At 37.3% G+C, this 18835-nt stretch overlaps 1 protein-coding gene across 1 annotated transcript in view; it reads left to right on the forward strand.

Moving 5' to 3' along the window:
• The first annotated feature begins 3921 nt into the window (after positions 1-3921).
• The window catches only part of LOC138416405 (dynein axonemal heavy chain 14-like), a 31757-nt gene continuing 16843 nt past the window's right edge, over positions 3922-18835 (forward strand). Inside the window, exons 1-2 of the mRNA XM_069545490.1 lie at positions 3922-3998; positions 11633-11767. Coding sequence (XP_069401591.1) covers positions 3922-3998; positions 11633-11767 — 212 coding nt within the window. The remainder of the gene's footprint in view (positions 3999-11632; positions 11768-18835) is intronic.

Below are 18835 nucleotides of genomic sequence, written 5' to 3' on the forward strand. Positions count from 1 at the left end.
AACTAAAGATAAAGGTATTTTCTGCTAGATTCCAGTTATCATCAGTAATTGCTCCGTTTGTAATTTTTGTGTGCCCATAGGAGGAGGTGAGCTCAGGGTCTGCCTTCTCTGCCATCTTGGCCAAATTCCTATTGATTTTTTAACCTACAACTTTACTGAGTTCGTTTATTAATTCTAGCTGAACTAATCCTTCCATCTTCAAAGCCAGCCAACAATAGACTATGGTGAAATAATAAGAAACACATTGGCCTCTGCCCCAGTTCCTGACACAGGACTGCTTGAATTTCTGGACTGGTTCCTGACACAGGACTGCACATTTCTGTGATATACCTTGAAGTCAGAAAGTGTGATACCTGTAGCTTTATTCTTTTTTCCAAATATGGCTTTGATTATTGAGAGTCTCTCGTGGTTCCAAGCAAAGCATTTTTTTCCATTTTTATGAAAAATGCTATTGGAATTTTAATAGGGATAGCGTTGGATCTTTTGATTGTTTTGGGAAGTATGAGCATTTTAATCTTAGTTACTGTAATATGTGAGCATGAGCTAACTTTCCATAATTTTGTGTTTTGCTTCAGTTTCTTTCATCAATGTCTTATAGTTTTCAGTGTACAGGTCTTTTAATTTCCTTGGTTAAATTTGTTCTTCAGAATTAATCTTTTTTGGTGTTATTGTAAGTGTGATTGATTTCTTAATTTCCTTTTTGTGTAGTTCATTGTTAGTATATAGAAATGCAATTGATTTTTGAATGTTGATTTTGATTCCTACAGCTTTACTGAATTTATTAACTCTAACAGGTTTTTTTTTTTTTTGGTTGGAGGATGACAGAGGATGAGATAGCTGGGCGGCATCACCAACTGGGTGGACATGAGTTTGGGTAAGCTCTGGGAGTTGGTGGTAGACAGGAAGCCTGGCATGCTGCAGTCCATGGGGTAGCAAAGAGCTGGACACAACTGTGCAACTGAACTGAACTGATGGTGGTTCTATTTTTAGTTTTTTAAAAAACCTCTCTATTGTTTTCCACAGTGTCTACACCAATTTACACTTCCTGCCAACAGTGTTGGAGGGTTCTCTTTTCTCTCTATCCTTGCCAATGTTTGTTATTTGTGTTCTTTTCTATGATAGCTATTATGACAGGTTTGAGGTGATATCTCAGTGTGGTTTGAATTTGCATTCCTCTGTTTGATTAATGATGTTGAGCATATTTTCATGTGCCTGTTGGCCATCTGTGTTGTCTTCTTTGGAACAGAGTCTATTCATACCTTCTGTCCATTTTTAAACCAGATTTTTTATATTGAGTTGAATTAGCTGTTTATGTATTTTGGATATTAACCCATTATCGGTCATATCATTGGCAAATATTTTCTCCCATTCAGTAGGCTGTCCTTTCATTTTGTCAGTGATTCCTTTACTACACAAAAGCTTTTAAAGTTTTAGGTTGTCCTTTCATTTTGTCAGTGATTTCCTTTACTACACAAAAGCTTTTAAAGCTTTAATTAGGTCCCATTTGTTTACTTTTGCATTTATTTCCTTTGCTTTAGGACAGGATCCAAAAACATACTGCTGTGTTTTATGTCAAAGAGTGTTCTGCCTGTGTTTTCCTCTAAGAGTTTTATAGTATCTGGTCTTAACATTTTGGTCTTTAATCCATTTTGAGTTTATTTTTGTATATGGTGTTAAAGAATGTTCTGATTTCATTCTTTTACATGTGGCTGTCTAGTTTATGCAGTACCACTTATTGAAGAGACCGTCTTTTTCTCCATTGTATGTTCTTGTCTGTCTCCTTTGTCATAGATTTGTTGACTCTTGTGACCCCATGTACTATACAGTCCATGGAATTCTCCAGGCCAGAATATTGGAGTCCTTTCCCTTCTCCAGGGGATCTTCCCAACCCAGGGATTGAACCCAGGTCTCCTGCATTGCAAGCAGATTCTTTACCAGCTGAGCCACCAGAGAAGCCCAAGAATACTGGAGTGTGTAACCTATCTGTTCTCCATGGGATCTGCCTGACTCAGGAATAGAACTGGGGTCTCCTGCATTGCAGGAAGATTCTTTACCAGCTGAGCTATTAGGGAAGCCTTTGTCATAGATTGACTATATATGTGTGAGTTCATATCTGGGCTCTCTATCCTGTTTGATTGATCTGCAATATGGATGGACTGGAAATTAATGTTAGTTACTGTATAGTTACTGTTTTTGTGTCAGTACCATATTTTTTTTAATTTTACTTTTATTGAAGTATAGTTGATATACAGTGTTTTATAATTTCTGCTATACAGTGAAGTGACTCAGTTATACAAATCTGTACATTCCTTTTTATATTGTTTGCATTATAGTTTATCCCAGAATATTGAATATAGCCCCCTGTGTTATACAGTAGGATGTTTTTTATTCTATACATAATAGTTTGCATCTCCTAACCTCAAACTTCCAGTCCACCCCTCTCCCACTCTCCCCAACCTTGGTAACTACAGGTCTTCTCCATGTCTGTGAGTTTGTTTCTGTTTGCAAATAACTTCATTTGTGCCATATTTTAGTTTCCACATACAGTGATAGTTGTATTTGTCTTTCTCTTTCTGACTTGTTGTACTTAGTATGATAATTTCCAGTCCCTCAATATTGCTGTAAATGGAATTAGTTCATTCTTTATTATGGCTGAGTAGCATCCTATTTGGAGAAGGCAGTGGCACCTCACTCCAGTGCTCTTGCCTGGAAAGTCCCATGGGTGGAGGAGCCTGGTGGGCTGCAGTCCACTGGGTCGCACAGAGTCGGACACAACTGAAGTGGCTTAGCAGCAGCATCCCGTTGTACCCATGTGCCACATCTTTGTCCATTCATCTGTCGATGGGCATTCAAGTTGTTTCCTGTCTTGGCTATTGTGAATCGTGCTTCAGTGAACACTGGGGTGCATGTTTCCTTTTGAACCATGTTTTTCTCCAGATACATGCCCGGAAGTGGAGTGGCTGGGTCATATGGTAACTCTCTTTTTAGTTTTTTAATTAATTTATTTATTTTAATTGGAGACTAATTACTTAACAATATTGTAGTGCTTTTTGCCATACATTGACATGAATTAGCCATGGGTATGCATGTGTTCCCCATCCTGAATCCCCTTCCCACCTCGCTCCCTGTCCCATCCCTCAGGATCATCCTATTGCACCGGCCTTGAGCACTCTGTCTCATGCACCGAACCTCCATACATTTCTTAATGTATTTAAATGACTGAAAAAACTCACAGCTAAAAGCTAAGAAAATTATTCTTGGCTTAAATTGTTTAGTTAGAATTTACTTCCATGCAAAATTTACTTTATTTTGAGACTTTCTGTATCTTGTTAAATTTCCCTCAGTAATCAGAAGGAGACTCTCTGTCTTGCACATTTCAAAACCCATTTCTTTTTGTTCTATTCTGTTCTATCTGAGGAATGCTGGTAGTACATGAATGTGGCCTTAGTACTTAGTAAATGGTGGAATGAGTTCAGTGTCTTAGGCTTCCAGTTCTGTTGACTTCATTGAGTTCTTTCTGATGATTTATTCTTAGGGAGATAATCTTAAAACTTCTTATATTTAGTATAGAAGTTAAGGGCAATTAGAATTATATGTGTATAAACACATCAATGTAAGAAGGAAAAAATTGTCATAGAGAGGAAGTTAGACAATATGGACTGCTCTGAGAAAGATAGCTAGCATAGTGAAGGCTCTGAAAATTATACTATACACAAGAAACACTTGAAGGTAATGAGAGTATTAAATTAATAAAGCCTAGTGGAAAGTTGGGAACTATATATATACATACATATATATATGTATATATAGTTTAGAGAATCAGTAGTAATAGCTGTGAAATAATTTTTTATATTTTAAAAATAATGTGAATGTATTTTTTCAGCTCAGCTCATCACTTCATAGTTTTGTTCAGAAAAATATATGGAGACATTCAGACCCAATGATTTGACACCAGTAAATAAAGACAGGAACAAGGATAAAGGAAACTCAAAACCAAGGTAAAATAAGATATAATTAAATTAAAATCTCAAACATACCTGGCTACTGATAAGCCATTCTGACAATGGAAAATATAACATATCACATGAGAATTGAATGAGGATTGTGGCGTGTAGAAGACCTTGGTTTCTTAGGAAGTCCTTTCTGACAAAATAGGCAAATTAACACTGACTCCTTCTCCCAGACCAACTTTGGATATGCCAAAAAGTGTAAACGAGGTTGATGGGTATGAGAAACTAATCAACAACTGAGAAATCCCAGGAGGGCAGTAGGTGGTTTGGTTCTAGATATGGACTGTGGATAGAAAATGACAGCTCAGAGCAGAAGAGGGCAGCAGAGAGCAGATGGAGAAAAGGTTGGAGATTCATGTATTTTTCTGTTTTTTTCACATTTCTCAGAGTGTATCAGCATACACTCAGAAAAAAATAATGGAAAAGAAATCTTGAAAATATTTCTGAGTTGTATTTAAACATGATTGGTTGGAACCCTTGCTTTTATGGCTCTCTTTCCTAAAATCCTGTTAAAATGATAGTACGGAATAAGAGAATTCGAGATGAGATACAAGCAAGTCGGAGTACCAGTGAAATTTTGAAAGCATGAAAATACATGGATAAGTTATTAATTTAGCAGAGTGGAAATTATAAACCTATGGTGTCAGCTGGTGTAGCCCAGAAACAGGCTGATTCATCCTCCCCCATCTCCTCCCTTCCATCACTATTCCCTCCAGTCCCACAAACTTAGGAATTAAGGATATTATGTACCTCTGAAAGTGCAGAGCAGCTGAGACTGCAATCAGTAAGTTGAAGGTTTGTATAAGAAGCAATCAGAATACGTATCTCCTTCGTCCCCTCTCACAGCCAAAAGATTATTTCTTTCTTTATTCTCAGAAGAAATCTGAGAACAGCTCAGAGTAGATTAATGTATTCAAATCAAAGAGATCTTTAGTTTTCTTCTTTTGTTTGACTTTGAGAAAGCTCACAAAAGCTAGAGATTACTCTCTGGGAAATTGACCAGCCAAAAGGAAAGATGTGTAGATAATGTCAGTAGGAAATGCTTAACAAAATTCCCAGATTGCCCCAAAGTCAAATCTACCAGTTGAAAAACACCAGTGCATGAAAAGTTGTTTCATTGTTATTTTAGTGGTGACTCCTATACAACCAGCAAACTGTGATCATTTGGGGACTGTTTATAGCATGTTAGAGACCGAAACAAATCAAAGAAGCTTGGAGGAAATACATAATACAAGGAGAAGAAAACTTCAAAAACTACCACCACAAAACTATCATTAAATGATTGGACAGTAACAGAAGAAACAGTTCACATTTAGAGAATAAAAAAATGGAGCATTTGCAAGATAGTTTTGAAAATTTAATTATATAATAGCAGAAGTGAAGCTTAAGAGAACAGGTGAAAGGTAAAGTTGAGGAAATTTTCCTGGAAAAAAAAAAAGAAAAAAAATAGAGTTAAAATATAGAGAAACAACAAGAAAAGGGATCCATAGACAACAAAATAAGATGGTAGAAATAAATCCCCAAAATGTCTGTAATCACAGTAAATGCAAATGGACTAAACATTTTCTTTTTAAATGTCAAATTGAATTTCAAAAAATGCACAGTGTGGAAGCATCCTAAAATGCAAAAGGATAACAGATAAAAAATTTAAAAAGTAAAAGATATGCCTTCTGTTTCAGGGAATATGGAACAGTTGTAATGCTGTGCCATTTAAGACCATTAACCTTGTTTAAAAAAATTATCAATATACATTACATACTCTTTAATTACATTAGGACTTAGTTATAAGAGTTTAACTAGAAATCATTTGGAAATGAAACATAATATCTGAAAAAACAAATACTTTTCTAAATAGTTGGTGAAAGGAGGACCTCTAAAGGAAATTAGGAAAAAAATCTTAGAACTGAATATAGTAATAGAAGGAAGAAAAGAAGAATGGAAGGGAGCTTAAACTACTGCATTAGTAACTATGTCACACATATAAAAATTGTGTGTTTAGGGAGAAAATCATAGTCATAAAACTGTGTATTAAAAGACAAAAAGGGCTAAAAAAATTAATGAGTGAACAATCTACTTTAAGTAGTTAGGGGTAAGAATGTAGAACAGAATAAATCCTAAGAAGGCAGAATGAAGAAGATAAAGATTATCCGAAATTAGCATAATAGATACCAAAGATAATCGAAGAAAAACCAGCAAAAGCACCAGTTGTCAATAAAATTGACAATCATTTGATAAGATCAACCAGGAGAAAGAAAGGGAAGTCACCAACAGACAGGGTTGTGACACTGCACAGCCCCAGGAAGCACCATTCACGACGTGTTCTCTCCTGAAACCCAGATGTGCTGCCTGCTGAAACCCAGATCTAGGGAGAGTAGGGTGAATGACGCACCGTGTAGTAGTGTCATTCCGAGGCTTTGTAACTAATACTAGATCAGAAAAGGGAGCTAAGTACAGATCTGCAATTGAAAAGATAAGAGTAAATTAACTATTTTGTGGCAATATTGAAAGCTTACACAAAATATAAAAATTATAAGAGAAATGTAAATATTTAAAATAGTCTCAATAAATAATAGAAAGATGAGCTTTCTTTTTACCACTTAAATTGTTGAATTAGTAGTAGTGAATCACCACCACTCCCATTCCTCTTTCTCCTACTACTACAGACCACACACATCAGGTCCAGAGAAATTGAGTTTTTGAGTTTCTAGAAGAGTGAATCCAATCGTATACAACTTATTCTACAGAATAGAAAAAGAGAAAGTAGTCTCTAACTCAGTTTTTGAGGGCACTTTGTATAATCCTACAAATAAGTTTCATGCATGACCGCAGAAGCAAAAAAATTCTAAATAAAATATTAACCTACCAATTAAAGCAGTGTATATTAATGGATGATACATCAAGATCAAATTGTATAGTTTATTTCAGAAATGCAAGTTTCAATGTTAGAAAATCTATCAATACCAATTAAAAGATGAAAGAGAAAGATTTGATAAAATTTAATATCTGTTAATGATAAAAACTCTTAGGAAACCACTTGATTAAGGGCATTTACCAAAAACCAAGAGCGGTACCATATGTTGAATGATCAAGTGTTAAATGGGTTCCTTTTAAATTCAGAGGAGTGAGAGGAATGCCTGCTTTGTTGCCATTTCTATTCAACATTCTAGTAAAGGTCCTAAGGAAAGAAAAGAAAAAAGCCCAAGAAAGAAAGCTATAAGGTTTGAAAGATCAGAAACTGCAATTATTCATAGATTGTCCACAAATAAAGTACAAAATAATTTACAAAATTTTATAATAAATGAATTTATTACCAAGGCTGCTAGATTAAATTCAGTATTTATAAGTGTATTGCTTTCCTATGGTCCAGCAATGGATTGAAAATATAATTAAACCATAACTATCATTCATAATAATAATGAAAAGTATGGTACCTAAAAAGTTCTTTTAAAAATGATGTGTTTGCATGAGAAGATACTCAACATCACTAAGTATTAGAGACATGCAGATCATACCTACAATGAGGTATCGCCTCACACCAGTCAGAATGGCCATCATCAAAAAATCTACAAACAATAAATGCTGGAGAGGATGTGGAGAAAAGGGAACCCTCTTGCTCTGTTGCTAGGAATGTAAATTGATATAGCCACTATGGAGAACATATGGAGGTTCCTTAAAGAACTAGAAATAGAATTACCATATGACCCAACAATCCCACTACTGGACATTTACCCTGAGGAAACCATAATTCAAAAAGACATGTACCTCAGTGTTCATTGCAGCATTATTTACGATAGCCAGGACATAAAAGCAATCTAAATGTCCATCAACAGATGAATGAATAAAGAAGATTTGGTACATATATCCAGTGGGATATCAGTCATAAAAAGAAATGAAATGGGTCATTTGTTGATGTGGATGGACCTAGAGTCTTTCATATGAAGTAAAGTCAGAAGGAGAAAAACAAATATATATTAACACATATATATGGAATCTATAAAAATGGTACAGATGTACCTGTCTGCAGGGCAAGAAGAGAGACACAGACATAGAGAATGGGCATGTGGGCATGGGAGGAAGGGACAAATTGGGAGAGTAGTACTGACATGTACACACTACCATGTGTAAAACAGATAGCTAGGGGGAAGCTGCTGTGTAGCACAGAGAGCTCAGCTGAGGGCTCTGTGACAACCTAGAGGGGTAGGATTGCTGGGTGGGAAGGAGACTCAAGAGGGAGGTGTGTGTGCGTGTGTGCTAAGTCACTTCAGTCGTGTCTGACTCTGTGTGACCCCAAGGACTGTAGCCTATAAGGCTCCTCTGTCCATGGTATTCTCTAGGCATGAATACTGGAGTGGGTTGCCATGCCCTCCTCCAGGGGAATCTTCCCAGCGAGCTCACCCACATTTCTTAAGTCTCTTGTCTTAGCAGGATGTAGCTCATTTACTTTGTTACACAGCAGAAACTAACACAAAGCTGTAAAACAGTTACACTCTAATAAAAAACATATTTGGCCTTTATGAGTAAAATTACAAAATTGAGAGTGCAACAGAATGTATATAGAAAATCAAAGGGCCAAGAATATGTGAGCACTTTCTCTGGAAAACGACAATTTGGGAAGATTTGGGGAAAAGACAATTTAAAGCTATCAAAACTATAGTAAATAAAGTAGTGTGATATAGAAATGAGGATAAACAAACAAAAAAAATATATGAATTTTTGTGAATGAATATACACACATTTTGATTGATGACAGACTTGCTGGTACAGATCAGTGAGGGAGAGGATGGGGTGTTCAGTAATGGTGTTGTAATGATCACATGGGCTTCCCTGGCGGCTCAGACGGTAAAGCATCTGCCTGCAATGCGGGAGACCTGGGTTTGATCACATATCCTTATCTGGAGGGTACAGAAATTGTATTTGTCCTCATGCCACAAATCAGTTATAAGACTTGTGAAAGGCAAAACTGTAAGGCTGTTAAGAAAATTTATGAGAATTGTGTTATCATTGTGGAGTAAGGAAAGATTTCTTAATTAAGGCAAATCATATATAGATAAATTAGATTATTTTAAAGTTAAGAACTTCTGTTTGTCAAGAGTTCAAAGATAAGTCCAAAGTGGAAGATACTTTTAATACACACAAAATGACCAAAGATTACCACCCAAAATGTGAAAATAACTCCTCAGTATTGCTAAGAAAAACATCTATTTCTGCTTTATTGACTATGCCAAAGCCTTTGACTGTGTGGATCACAATAAACTGTGGAAAATTCTGAAACAGATGGGAATACCAGACCACCTGACCTGCCTCTTGAGAAACCTATATGCAGGTCAGGAAGCAATAGTTAGAACTGGACATGGAACAACAGACTGGTTCCAAATAGGAAAAGGAGTACGTCAAGGCTGTATATTGTCACCCTGCTTATTTAACTTATATGCAGAGTACATCATGAGAAACGCTGGGCTGGAAGAAGCACAAGCTGGACTCAAGACTGCCGGGAGAAATATCAATAACCTCAGATATGCAGATGACACCACCCTTATGGCAGAAAGTGAAGAGGAACTAAAAAGCCTCTTGATGAAAGTGAAAGAGGAGAGTGAAAAGTTGGCTTAAAGCTCAACATTCAGAAAACGAAGATCACGGCATCTGGTCCCATCACTTCATGAGAAATAGATGGGGAGACAGTGGAAACAGTGGCTGACTTTATTTTTTTTGGCTCCAAAATCACTGCAGATGGTGACTGCAGCCATGAAATTAAAAGACGCTTTCTCCTTGGAAGGAAAGTTACGACCAACCTAGATAGTATATTCAAAAGCAGAGACATTACTTTGCTGACTAAGGTCTGTCTAGTCAAGGCTACGGTTTTTTCAGTGGTAATGTATGGATGTGAGAGTTGGACTGTGAAGAAAGCTGAGTGCCGAAGAATTGATGCTTTTGAACTGTGGTGTTGGAGAAGACTCTTGCGAGTCCCTTGGACTGCAAGGAGATCCAACCAGTCCATTCTGAAGGAGATCAGCCCTGGGATTTCTTTGGAAGGAATGATGCTAAAGCTGAAACTCCAGTACTTTGGCCACCTCATGCGAAGAGTTGACTCATTGGAAAAGACTCTGATGCTGGGAGGGATTGGGGGCAGGAGGAGAAGGGGATGACAGAGGATGAGATGGCTGGATGGCATCACTGACTCGATGGACGCGAGTCTGAGTGAACTCTGGGAGATGGTGATGGACAGGGAGGCCTGGTGTGCTGCAATTCATGGGGTCGCAAAGAGTCAGACATGACTGAGCGACTGAACTGAACTGAACTGATTGCTAAGAAAATGGTAAATGATTCAGGAAGAAAAAAAAAAAAGGAACAAAGGATATGGAAAAGTTATGGGGATAGTCATTATAATGACAAGGAAACTGTTCAAGGTGTTTATAAACCGAATCAGTTCAGTTCAGTTCAGTCGCTCAGTCGTGTCTGACTCTTTGTGACCCCATGGACTGCAGCACGCCAGGCCTCCCTGTCATCACCAACTCCTGGAGTTTACTCAAACTCATGTCCATTAAGTCAGTGATGCCATACAACCATCTATCTCATCCTCTGTCATCCCCTTCTCCTCCTGCCCTCAATCTTTCCCAGCATCAGGGTCTTTTCCTATGAGTCAGTTCGTTGCATCAGGCGGCCAAAGTATTGGAGTTTCAGTTTCAACATCATTCCTTTCAGTGAATATTCAGGACTGATTTCCTTTAGGATGGACTGGTTGGATCTCCTTGCTGTCCAAACCGAATGGCAGTCACAAAGTCCTCAAAGAAAAAAGAGTTAGAAATACCTAATAAAGTTTTTCCATCCATAAACAGGTTCAAAGAAATGCTTTATTTGTCTTTGAAGAGAAGTATTACCTTATTATTCATGTGATTAAGTATTTTTGTTTAATATACCTAACGAGGGTATCTTTTCTACTGAGAAGTATATGTTTGAAGTTACAGAACCCTGAAATTTCTCTGCTTTTCAAAAATATGGTATGTAGCTGTAGGTATTGCAGTCATTTTGGATTCTGTTCCTATGAATACATTTTCCCAACATGTACAAAGTAAATGGCTAAAGCAATGTGAAAAGATTTTGGCTTTAATCTTGGTACGGGTTGTTGGTGGTGGTTGCTGTAGTTTTTTTTTATATATATATTTATAAAGGAGGGTAATTATGTAAGGATTGAATTTCAGAAAACTGTATTCTGACCTCACCCTGCCACCAACTTAGTTGGGTAACATTCCTTTTATCTTGTTGCGTTTTGATTATTGTCATCCATCATTGTACTTATCTTTAATAATGAAGTATAAAATTTCAGATAAATATTTATGGGTGTCATATCAGAGGCACAGGAAATGGGTAACATTTCTTTATCATTTAAAATAAAATTAGATGATGATTCTTAAGTCCCTTTCAGCTTTAAAATTTCAGTAATATCAGTTAGACCTATTTAGCATTTAACCAGACTCTCCATGTTTCAGATCTGCTTTCCAAAGTGACTATCAAAAATTGTTTGACAAGATAGATATTTTATTGCACTGTAAAGTAGAGAAGAAAGATTTAAAATTTAAGTTATAGAGAATGTTAACTATAGTATCTTATTTTCTTTGTCATATTAGAGTTTTAAAACATGAAGAAGAAAACTATTTTCCAGATGTTCTACCATCAGGGAATCGACCAGCAGGAAAGGAGACACTGAAACATAAAACGTTTGGAACAATCTCTGTACCCTTGAAGTCAGAGAAAGTAGAAGAAATTTATCAAGATTACACTCCAGGCATGTTGACTTTTATTTGCTTTTGTGGAGATAGAAAGAAGTTTTCATAGTATGAAATCAAGTAAACAAGTAAAATATATTGAAATGGTACAAGGTTTGATACTTTACTAATTCCATTAGTTATAGAAATTAAAAGAAATACAAAGCTTACCTTTTAAAGAGAACACTAAGCATAATAATAAAAATAACAACAATAATATCACTGCTACCACCAAGAATGTCTGACATTTCTATAGCAATTTACACTGCTCTGTCATGCATATCTTCTTATTTTGTATGTGTGTGCTGCTGCTGCTGCTAAGTCACTTCGGTCGTGTCCGACTCTGTGCGACCCCATAGACAGCAGCCCACCAGGCTCCCCCGTCCCTGGGATTCTCCAGGCAAGAGCATGAAAGTGAAAAGTGAAAGTGAAGTCACTCAGTCGTGTCTGACTTTTAGTGACCCCATGGACTGCAGCCTACCAGGCTCCTCCATCCATGGGATTTTCCAGGCAAGAGTACTGGAGTGGGATGCCATCACCTTCTCCGGTATGTGTGTGAGATAACCATAAAAGGAGGGGGTCAACATTCCCTTAAATCCCTAGTGCCTTCTAGCTTTGTTGTTAACCCCTCTTTGTTCCTCTTGTCAACCAGCGTCTTGATTATTCCCTCCACATACCTCCGTTTTTTTTGTTTGTTTGTTTACCTTCCTTCTTCCAATCCCAAATTCTACCATTTCCAAAATTTAAATTTTTTTTTGAAAACACAGCTTTTTTTTTCTATTCAGCTTTGGTCTCCATTCTTCACTTCTTCCTGGATCACTTTGTGACCAGTAACTTCAACTTCATTTTCCCATTTCTTTCCTCTGCACCTGAATTGGCAAAATGTAAACTCTAATCAACAGTTAGAAGCAACACTTAGAATCCTGTACAGAACAACTGATTGGTTCAAGTTTGAAAAAGGAGTACGATAGGGCTGTCTGCTGTTACCCTGATTGTTTAGCCTATAAGCTGAGCACATCATGAGAAATGCTGGGCTGGATGAGTTACAAACTGGAATAGGTGAGAGAAACATCAACAACCTCAGATATGTGGATGATACCACTCGAATGGCTGAAAGCGAAGAGGAACTTCAAGAGCCTCTTAATGCGGGTGAAGGAAGAGAGGGAACCAGTTGGCATAAACGAAATATTAAAAAAACACTAAGATCATGGCAACCAGCCCCATTAATTCATGGCAAACAGAAGGGGAAAATGTGGAAGTAGTGGCCCTCTTCTTGGGCTCTGAAATCACTGTGGACGGTGACTGCAGCCATGAAATCAGAAGACAATTGCTTCTTGTCAGGAAAGCTATGAGAAGCCTAGACAGTGTGTTGAAAAGCAGAGACATTACTCTGCCAACAAAGGTCTGTATAGTCAAGACTATGGTCCTCCCAGTGGTCATGTACGGTGGTGAGAGTTGGACTGTAAAGAAGGCAGAACGCCAAAGAATTGATGCCTTTGAACTGTGCTGCTGGAGAAGATTCCCAAAAGCCCTTGGACAGCATGGAGATCAAACCAGTCAATCTTAAGGGAAATCAACCCTGAATACTTGCTGGAAGGACTGATGCTGAAGCTGAAGCTCCAGTATTTTGGTCATCTGATGTGAACAGCCCACTCATTGGAAAAGTCCCTGATGCTGGGAAGGATTGAGGGCAGAAGGAGAAGAGGGCATCAGAGGATGAGATGGCTGGATGGCATCACTGATGCAGTGGACATGAACTTGGGCAAACTTTGGGCGATGGTTAGGGACAGGGAGGCCTGGCATGCTGCAGTCCATAGCGTTGCAAAGAGTAGGACACAACTGGGTGATTGAACAACAAAAGCAAACTCCACCATGTAATTGTCAATTTTGCTTGGTTACCAACTTGGTAAGCCTATTTTGCAGAACACTTACATAATCACATTGATTGGTTCTTTTTCCAATTTCATGGTTCCCAGTATCAATGGGGCACTCAGTTCTGTCTTTCGTTATTTTATGTCTCTTTTTAACTCTCCTTTCTATTACATACAACATCTGTTTAAGCTGTTGCAATTTAACCATGAGCCTGAATTACTTGATTATGCCTCTACTTTATAAAAAGTAAAAATTGAAGATAGAAGTAATCAAATGGAAACTTGTCTAACTTGCAGCTCCCCAGTTTCACCTGCAGAATTTGTCTCAGGGAATAATTGTGCCTTCTCTCCTTTAAGGTTATTCCTACCACCTCTGTTTGGAGCTCCTTTTCTGCCATGCCCTCAGGAACTTGGGGTCCATCTATTATCTTCTCTCTCATCTTCCTTTCTATTGGCTCTTTTTTGTCAGCACATAAATATGCTACAAGCTTAAAGCTTACCTATCTTAAACAAAAATGTCCATCTCATCAAAGCTATGGTTTTTCCACTGGTATGTACAGATGTGAGAGTTGGACCATAAAGAAGGCTGAGTTCCGAAGATTTGATGCTTTCGAAATGTGGTGCTGGAAAAGGCTCTTTAGGGTCCCTTGGACTGCAAGGAGATCAAACCAGTCAAACTAAAGGAAATCTACCCTGAATATTCATTGGAAAGACTGATGCTGAGGCTGAAGCTCCAGTACTTTGTCCACCTGCTGCGAAGAGCTAGCTCATTGGAAAAGACCCTGATACTGGGAAAGATTGAAGGCAGGAGGAGAAAGAGATGACAGAGGATGAGATGGTTGGATGGCATCACTGCCTCAATGGACATGAGTCTGCAAAAACTCCAGGAGATAGTGAAAGACAGAAAAACCTGGTGTGCTGCAGTCCGTGGGGTCACAGAGTCAGACATGACTTAGCAACTAACTGACACAAGGAATAAATTCACCCAAGGAGATGAAATACCCGTACACTGAAAACTGTAGGACACTGATGATAGAAACTGAGGAAGATACAAATTAATGGAAAGATAATCTCTGGTTGTGGATTAGAAGAATTAATATTGTTAAAATGTCCACACTACCTGAAGCAATTTACAGATTTAATGCAAACCCTATCAAAATTCCAATGACATTTTTCACAGAAATAGAAAAAACAATCCTAAAATTTGTATGGAGCCACACAGTAGACCTCAAATAGCTAAAGCAATCTTGAGAGTGAAGAATGAAGCAGAAATAAGATAATGTATAAATGGCCAATAATTTGACAAAATAGCCAAGAATATTCAATGTGGAAAGGACAGTCTCTTTAATAAATGGTGTTGGGGAAACTGGATAGCCAATTTTCAAAGAGTAAAACTAGACATCTATTATTCAATACACAAAAATTAACAGAAAATGGTTTCAAGACTTGCAAATAATGTTGTTGTTGCAGAACATAATACCTGAAAGCAATAAAACTCCTAGAAGGAGACTGGTGTAAAACTCTTTGACATTGGTCTTGGTGACAGTTTTCATGAATTTGACACCAAAAGCAAAGACAACAAAAGCAAGAATAAACAAGTGGGACTACATAAAACTAGTTTCTGCACACCAAAGGAAACTATCCAAAAAATGAAAGGACATTCTACCAAATGGTAGTAAATAATCATATATCGGATAACTTGCAAATCATATATCTGATAAGAGGTTAATATCCAAAATATATAAAGAGCTCATGCAACTCAATAACAAAAAAACAAGCAACCTGATTAAAATATGGGCAGAAGATGTGAATAGACATTTTTTCAAAGAAGAAATACAGATGGCCAACAGGTACATGAAAAGGGGCTCAGCATCACTAATCATCAGAGAAATGCAAATCAAAATCACAAAGAGATAATCATCACACCTGTCAGAATGGCTGTTATAAAAAAGACAAGAAATAAGAGTGTTTGCAAGGATGTGGAGAAAAGAGAACCCTTGTGTACTGTTTGTAGGAATGTAAATTAGTATAACCACTTCGGAAAACTTGAGGAAAACAGTTTTCCTCAAACTAACAATAGAATTACTATATGATCAAGCAGTTACACTTCTTGATTTTTATCTGAAGGATATGAAAACTCTAACTTGAAATGATATATACACTCCCCATGTTCACTGCAACATTATTTTCTATAGTATAGACATGAAAACAACCTAAGTGTCTGTTGATGGATGAATTGATCAAGAAAATGTGATATAAATACTGGGATATTAGTCAGCCATAAAAAAGGAAATCTTGCCATTTAGGGCAACATAGATGGACTTTACAGCATTGTGTTAAGTGAGATAAGTCAGACAGAAAGACAAAAACTGTGTGGGCTCACTTATATATGGGGGAAAAAACCCCCAAACTCATGGGTAGAGAGAACGGATTGGTGGTTGCCAGAGACAGAGGATGGGGGATGGGCAAAATGGGTGAAAGTGTTCAAAAGGAACAGACTTTCAGTCATAAAATAGATAATGCATAGGGATGTACAGACAGCCCCCAACTTAAGGATGATTCAACTTAGAGTTTTTTGATTTTATAATGGAAAATTGGTGCATATCCAATTTTGGATTTTGATCTTTTCCTGGGCTAGCAAAATATAGTACAATATTCTTTTATAATGCTGGGCAGCAGCAGCAAGACCCAGTTCCCAGTCAACCACACAGCCATGAGGTAAGCAACCAACACATTTATAACCATACTGTACCCATACAGCCATTCTGTTTTTCACTCTCAATACAGTATTCAATAAAGTACATAAATTATTCACATTCATTTTAAAATAAGCTTTATGTTAGATGATTTTGCCCAACTATTGGCTAATGTAAATGTTCTGGGCACTCCAAGGTAGGCTAAGATAAGCTATGATGTTTGGTAGCTTAGGTGTGTTAAGTGCATTTTCAGCTTAACGATACTTTCAACTTACTGTGGGTTTACAGGACATTTTGCCATCATAAATGGAAGATCTGTCATTTACAACATTACTATCATTAACAATAGTAACCATTGTTAATAAGAGAGTAAATTTTAAAGGTTTTCATGTAAAGAGAAAAATTTGTAACTATGTGTGGTGATGGATGGTAACTAGAATTACTATGGTGATAATTTTGCAATATATACAAATACTGAGACACTATGTACACCTGAAACTAATGTTATTTGTCAATTATACCTCTATAAGAAGGAAGACGTGGTCTAAACTGTCAAATAACACTGGTAAATCTAGTAAAATAAGCTCAGACAGTGTCCATTGACTTTACTGACCTGAAGAATATGTTCACTTGAATATTGTTTTAGTGGAGTTCCAAAGCCAGACTGGAATGGATTAAGAAGTGCATAATAGATGAAGAAATAGAATAGAGATTGTATGCAACTCTTTCCAGAATTTTGACCGTGAAGAAAGGCAATTAACAGATTGAGAAGCTGCCTGGATATGAAAAAGAAAAAAAGAATGGTTAATAGTGTAGGCATGAGGGGATATGTCTAACAAAAGGTGGAAATGATTGGTTTTGGGAGAAGGAGAAACAGACATCTCCTCTATTAGTAAGGAGGGCAGGAGGAAAGCATTAGTATAGATGTGTGTTGCTGCTTGGCTTATTTGGCAATGACTATTTGAAGGAATTCCCATCTGACGCCTTTATGTTCCTTGGAAGTGTTGTTATGGGGTTGGTTGAAATTGGGAGATTGGAATTTAGTGGTTTGAGATTCAGGGAGCATGGAGAAAGTCTGAAATAGCTGTTGAAAAGCCAGAAGAGTAAGTTAACCAGAAAAATAACTGTGCAGATATATGCACAGAGGGCACATAGAGTTGGGTTCATCCAGCTCTGGTGTTTTGCCATATAGGAGAGACCAAAAGAAAGGGAGAGTTTAGGATATTGACAAGAGTTTTGTTGAAAGATAACCTCAGCTGGATAAAGAGAAAAGTGAAAAAAAAAAAAAAAAGAAGGTTGATGGATTGTAAAAAAGTAATGGAACAGTGAACTGGAAGTACTGAGGAGGTAAAAGAATGGTGATGTTGGGAGTAATAAGCAAGCTGGAAGGATAAAGACCAGTGATGGCAAGCTTTAGGATATAATCTTGATAGTGGTAAGTTGAAGTGGACAAACTTCAACTAAGATATGAGAGATTGTCTAGAAATTGGAAGATAAGAGCATGATGTCAGATAGGTCTTAATTCACGAAGAGTAAAGTTTCTAGGGGGCTTCCCATGTGGTGCAGTGGTAAAGAATCCATCTCTAGTGCAGAAGATGTAAGAGACGTGAGTTCAATTCCTTGGTCAGGGAAGATCTCCTGGAGGAGGAAATGGCAACCCACTCCAGTATTCTCACCTGAAAAGTCCCATGGAGAGAGGAGCCTGGTGAGCTACACTCTATGGAGTCACAAAGAGCTGGACATGACTGAGCAAGCCTCTAGAATCTTGAGTTTTTCTAGAGTTCTTCCCCAGAAAACTCTAGAAAAAATTTCTAGAATGACAACAGATTTAATATGGAGTAAGTAAGCCCTCGCTGGGGCCAGGGTTCCAGATTAATTGGGTGACCAGACAATTGGTGAATGTCAGTGAAAAATGGAAGAATATGATATAACAAAAAGGCATGAGATTCAGAGGAGTAGGATTTTTTTTTTTTTAAAGGGCAAGTTGTAATGATTTGGCAGTGGTGAATGAGGAGCAAGGAGGAAAACAAGCCACTTTCTAATCGTGAGGTATACAAGGTAATGGTGTATAAACAGCCAGTTCTTGAGATGGTTGCATGTTAATTCAGTGTTAGAAAATAACAAAACTAGAGTAGGTTGCCATTCCCTTCTCCAGTGGATCTTCCCTACCCAGGGATTGAACCCAGGTCTCCTGTATTGCAGGTAGATTCCTTTACCATCTGAGCCACCAGGCCCTATGTTACTTTTCAGCATCTGTATCTATACATTTTTTAGGCTCAGTTATTAAATTACAGTTAATAAAAGGATTTTGTATGTATTTATTTCACAGAAGGATTCACATTTAAAAGGTTTGTTGTAATAATAAGATCATTAACATTTACCTTAGTAACCACTTACTATGTACTTTGAGCATATTAAATATAATAATTTGAACCTTGTAAAAAACCTCTGAGGTTCTCACAGTAACAATCTTCAACTCAAAGGTTAGTAAAGTAAAG

This window comes from Ovis canadensis, chromosome 12, assembly GCF_042477335.2.
Source record: "Ovis canadensis isolate MfBH-ARS-UI-01 breed Bighorn chromosome 12, ARS-UI_OviCan_v2, whole genome shotgun sequence".
Lineage (NCBI taxonomy): Eukaryota > Metazoa > Chordata > Mammalia > Artiodactyla > Bovidae > Ovis > Ovis canadensis.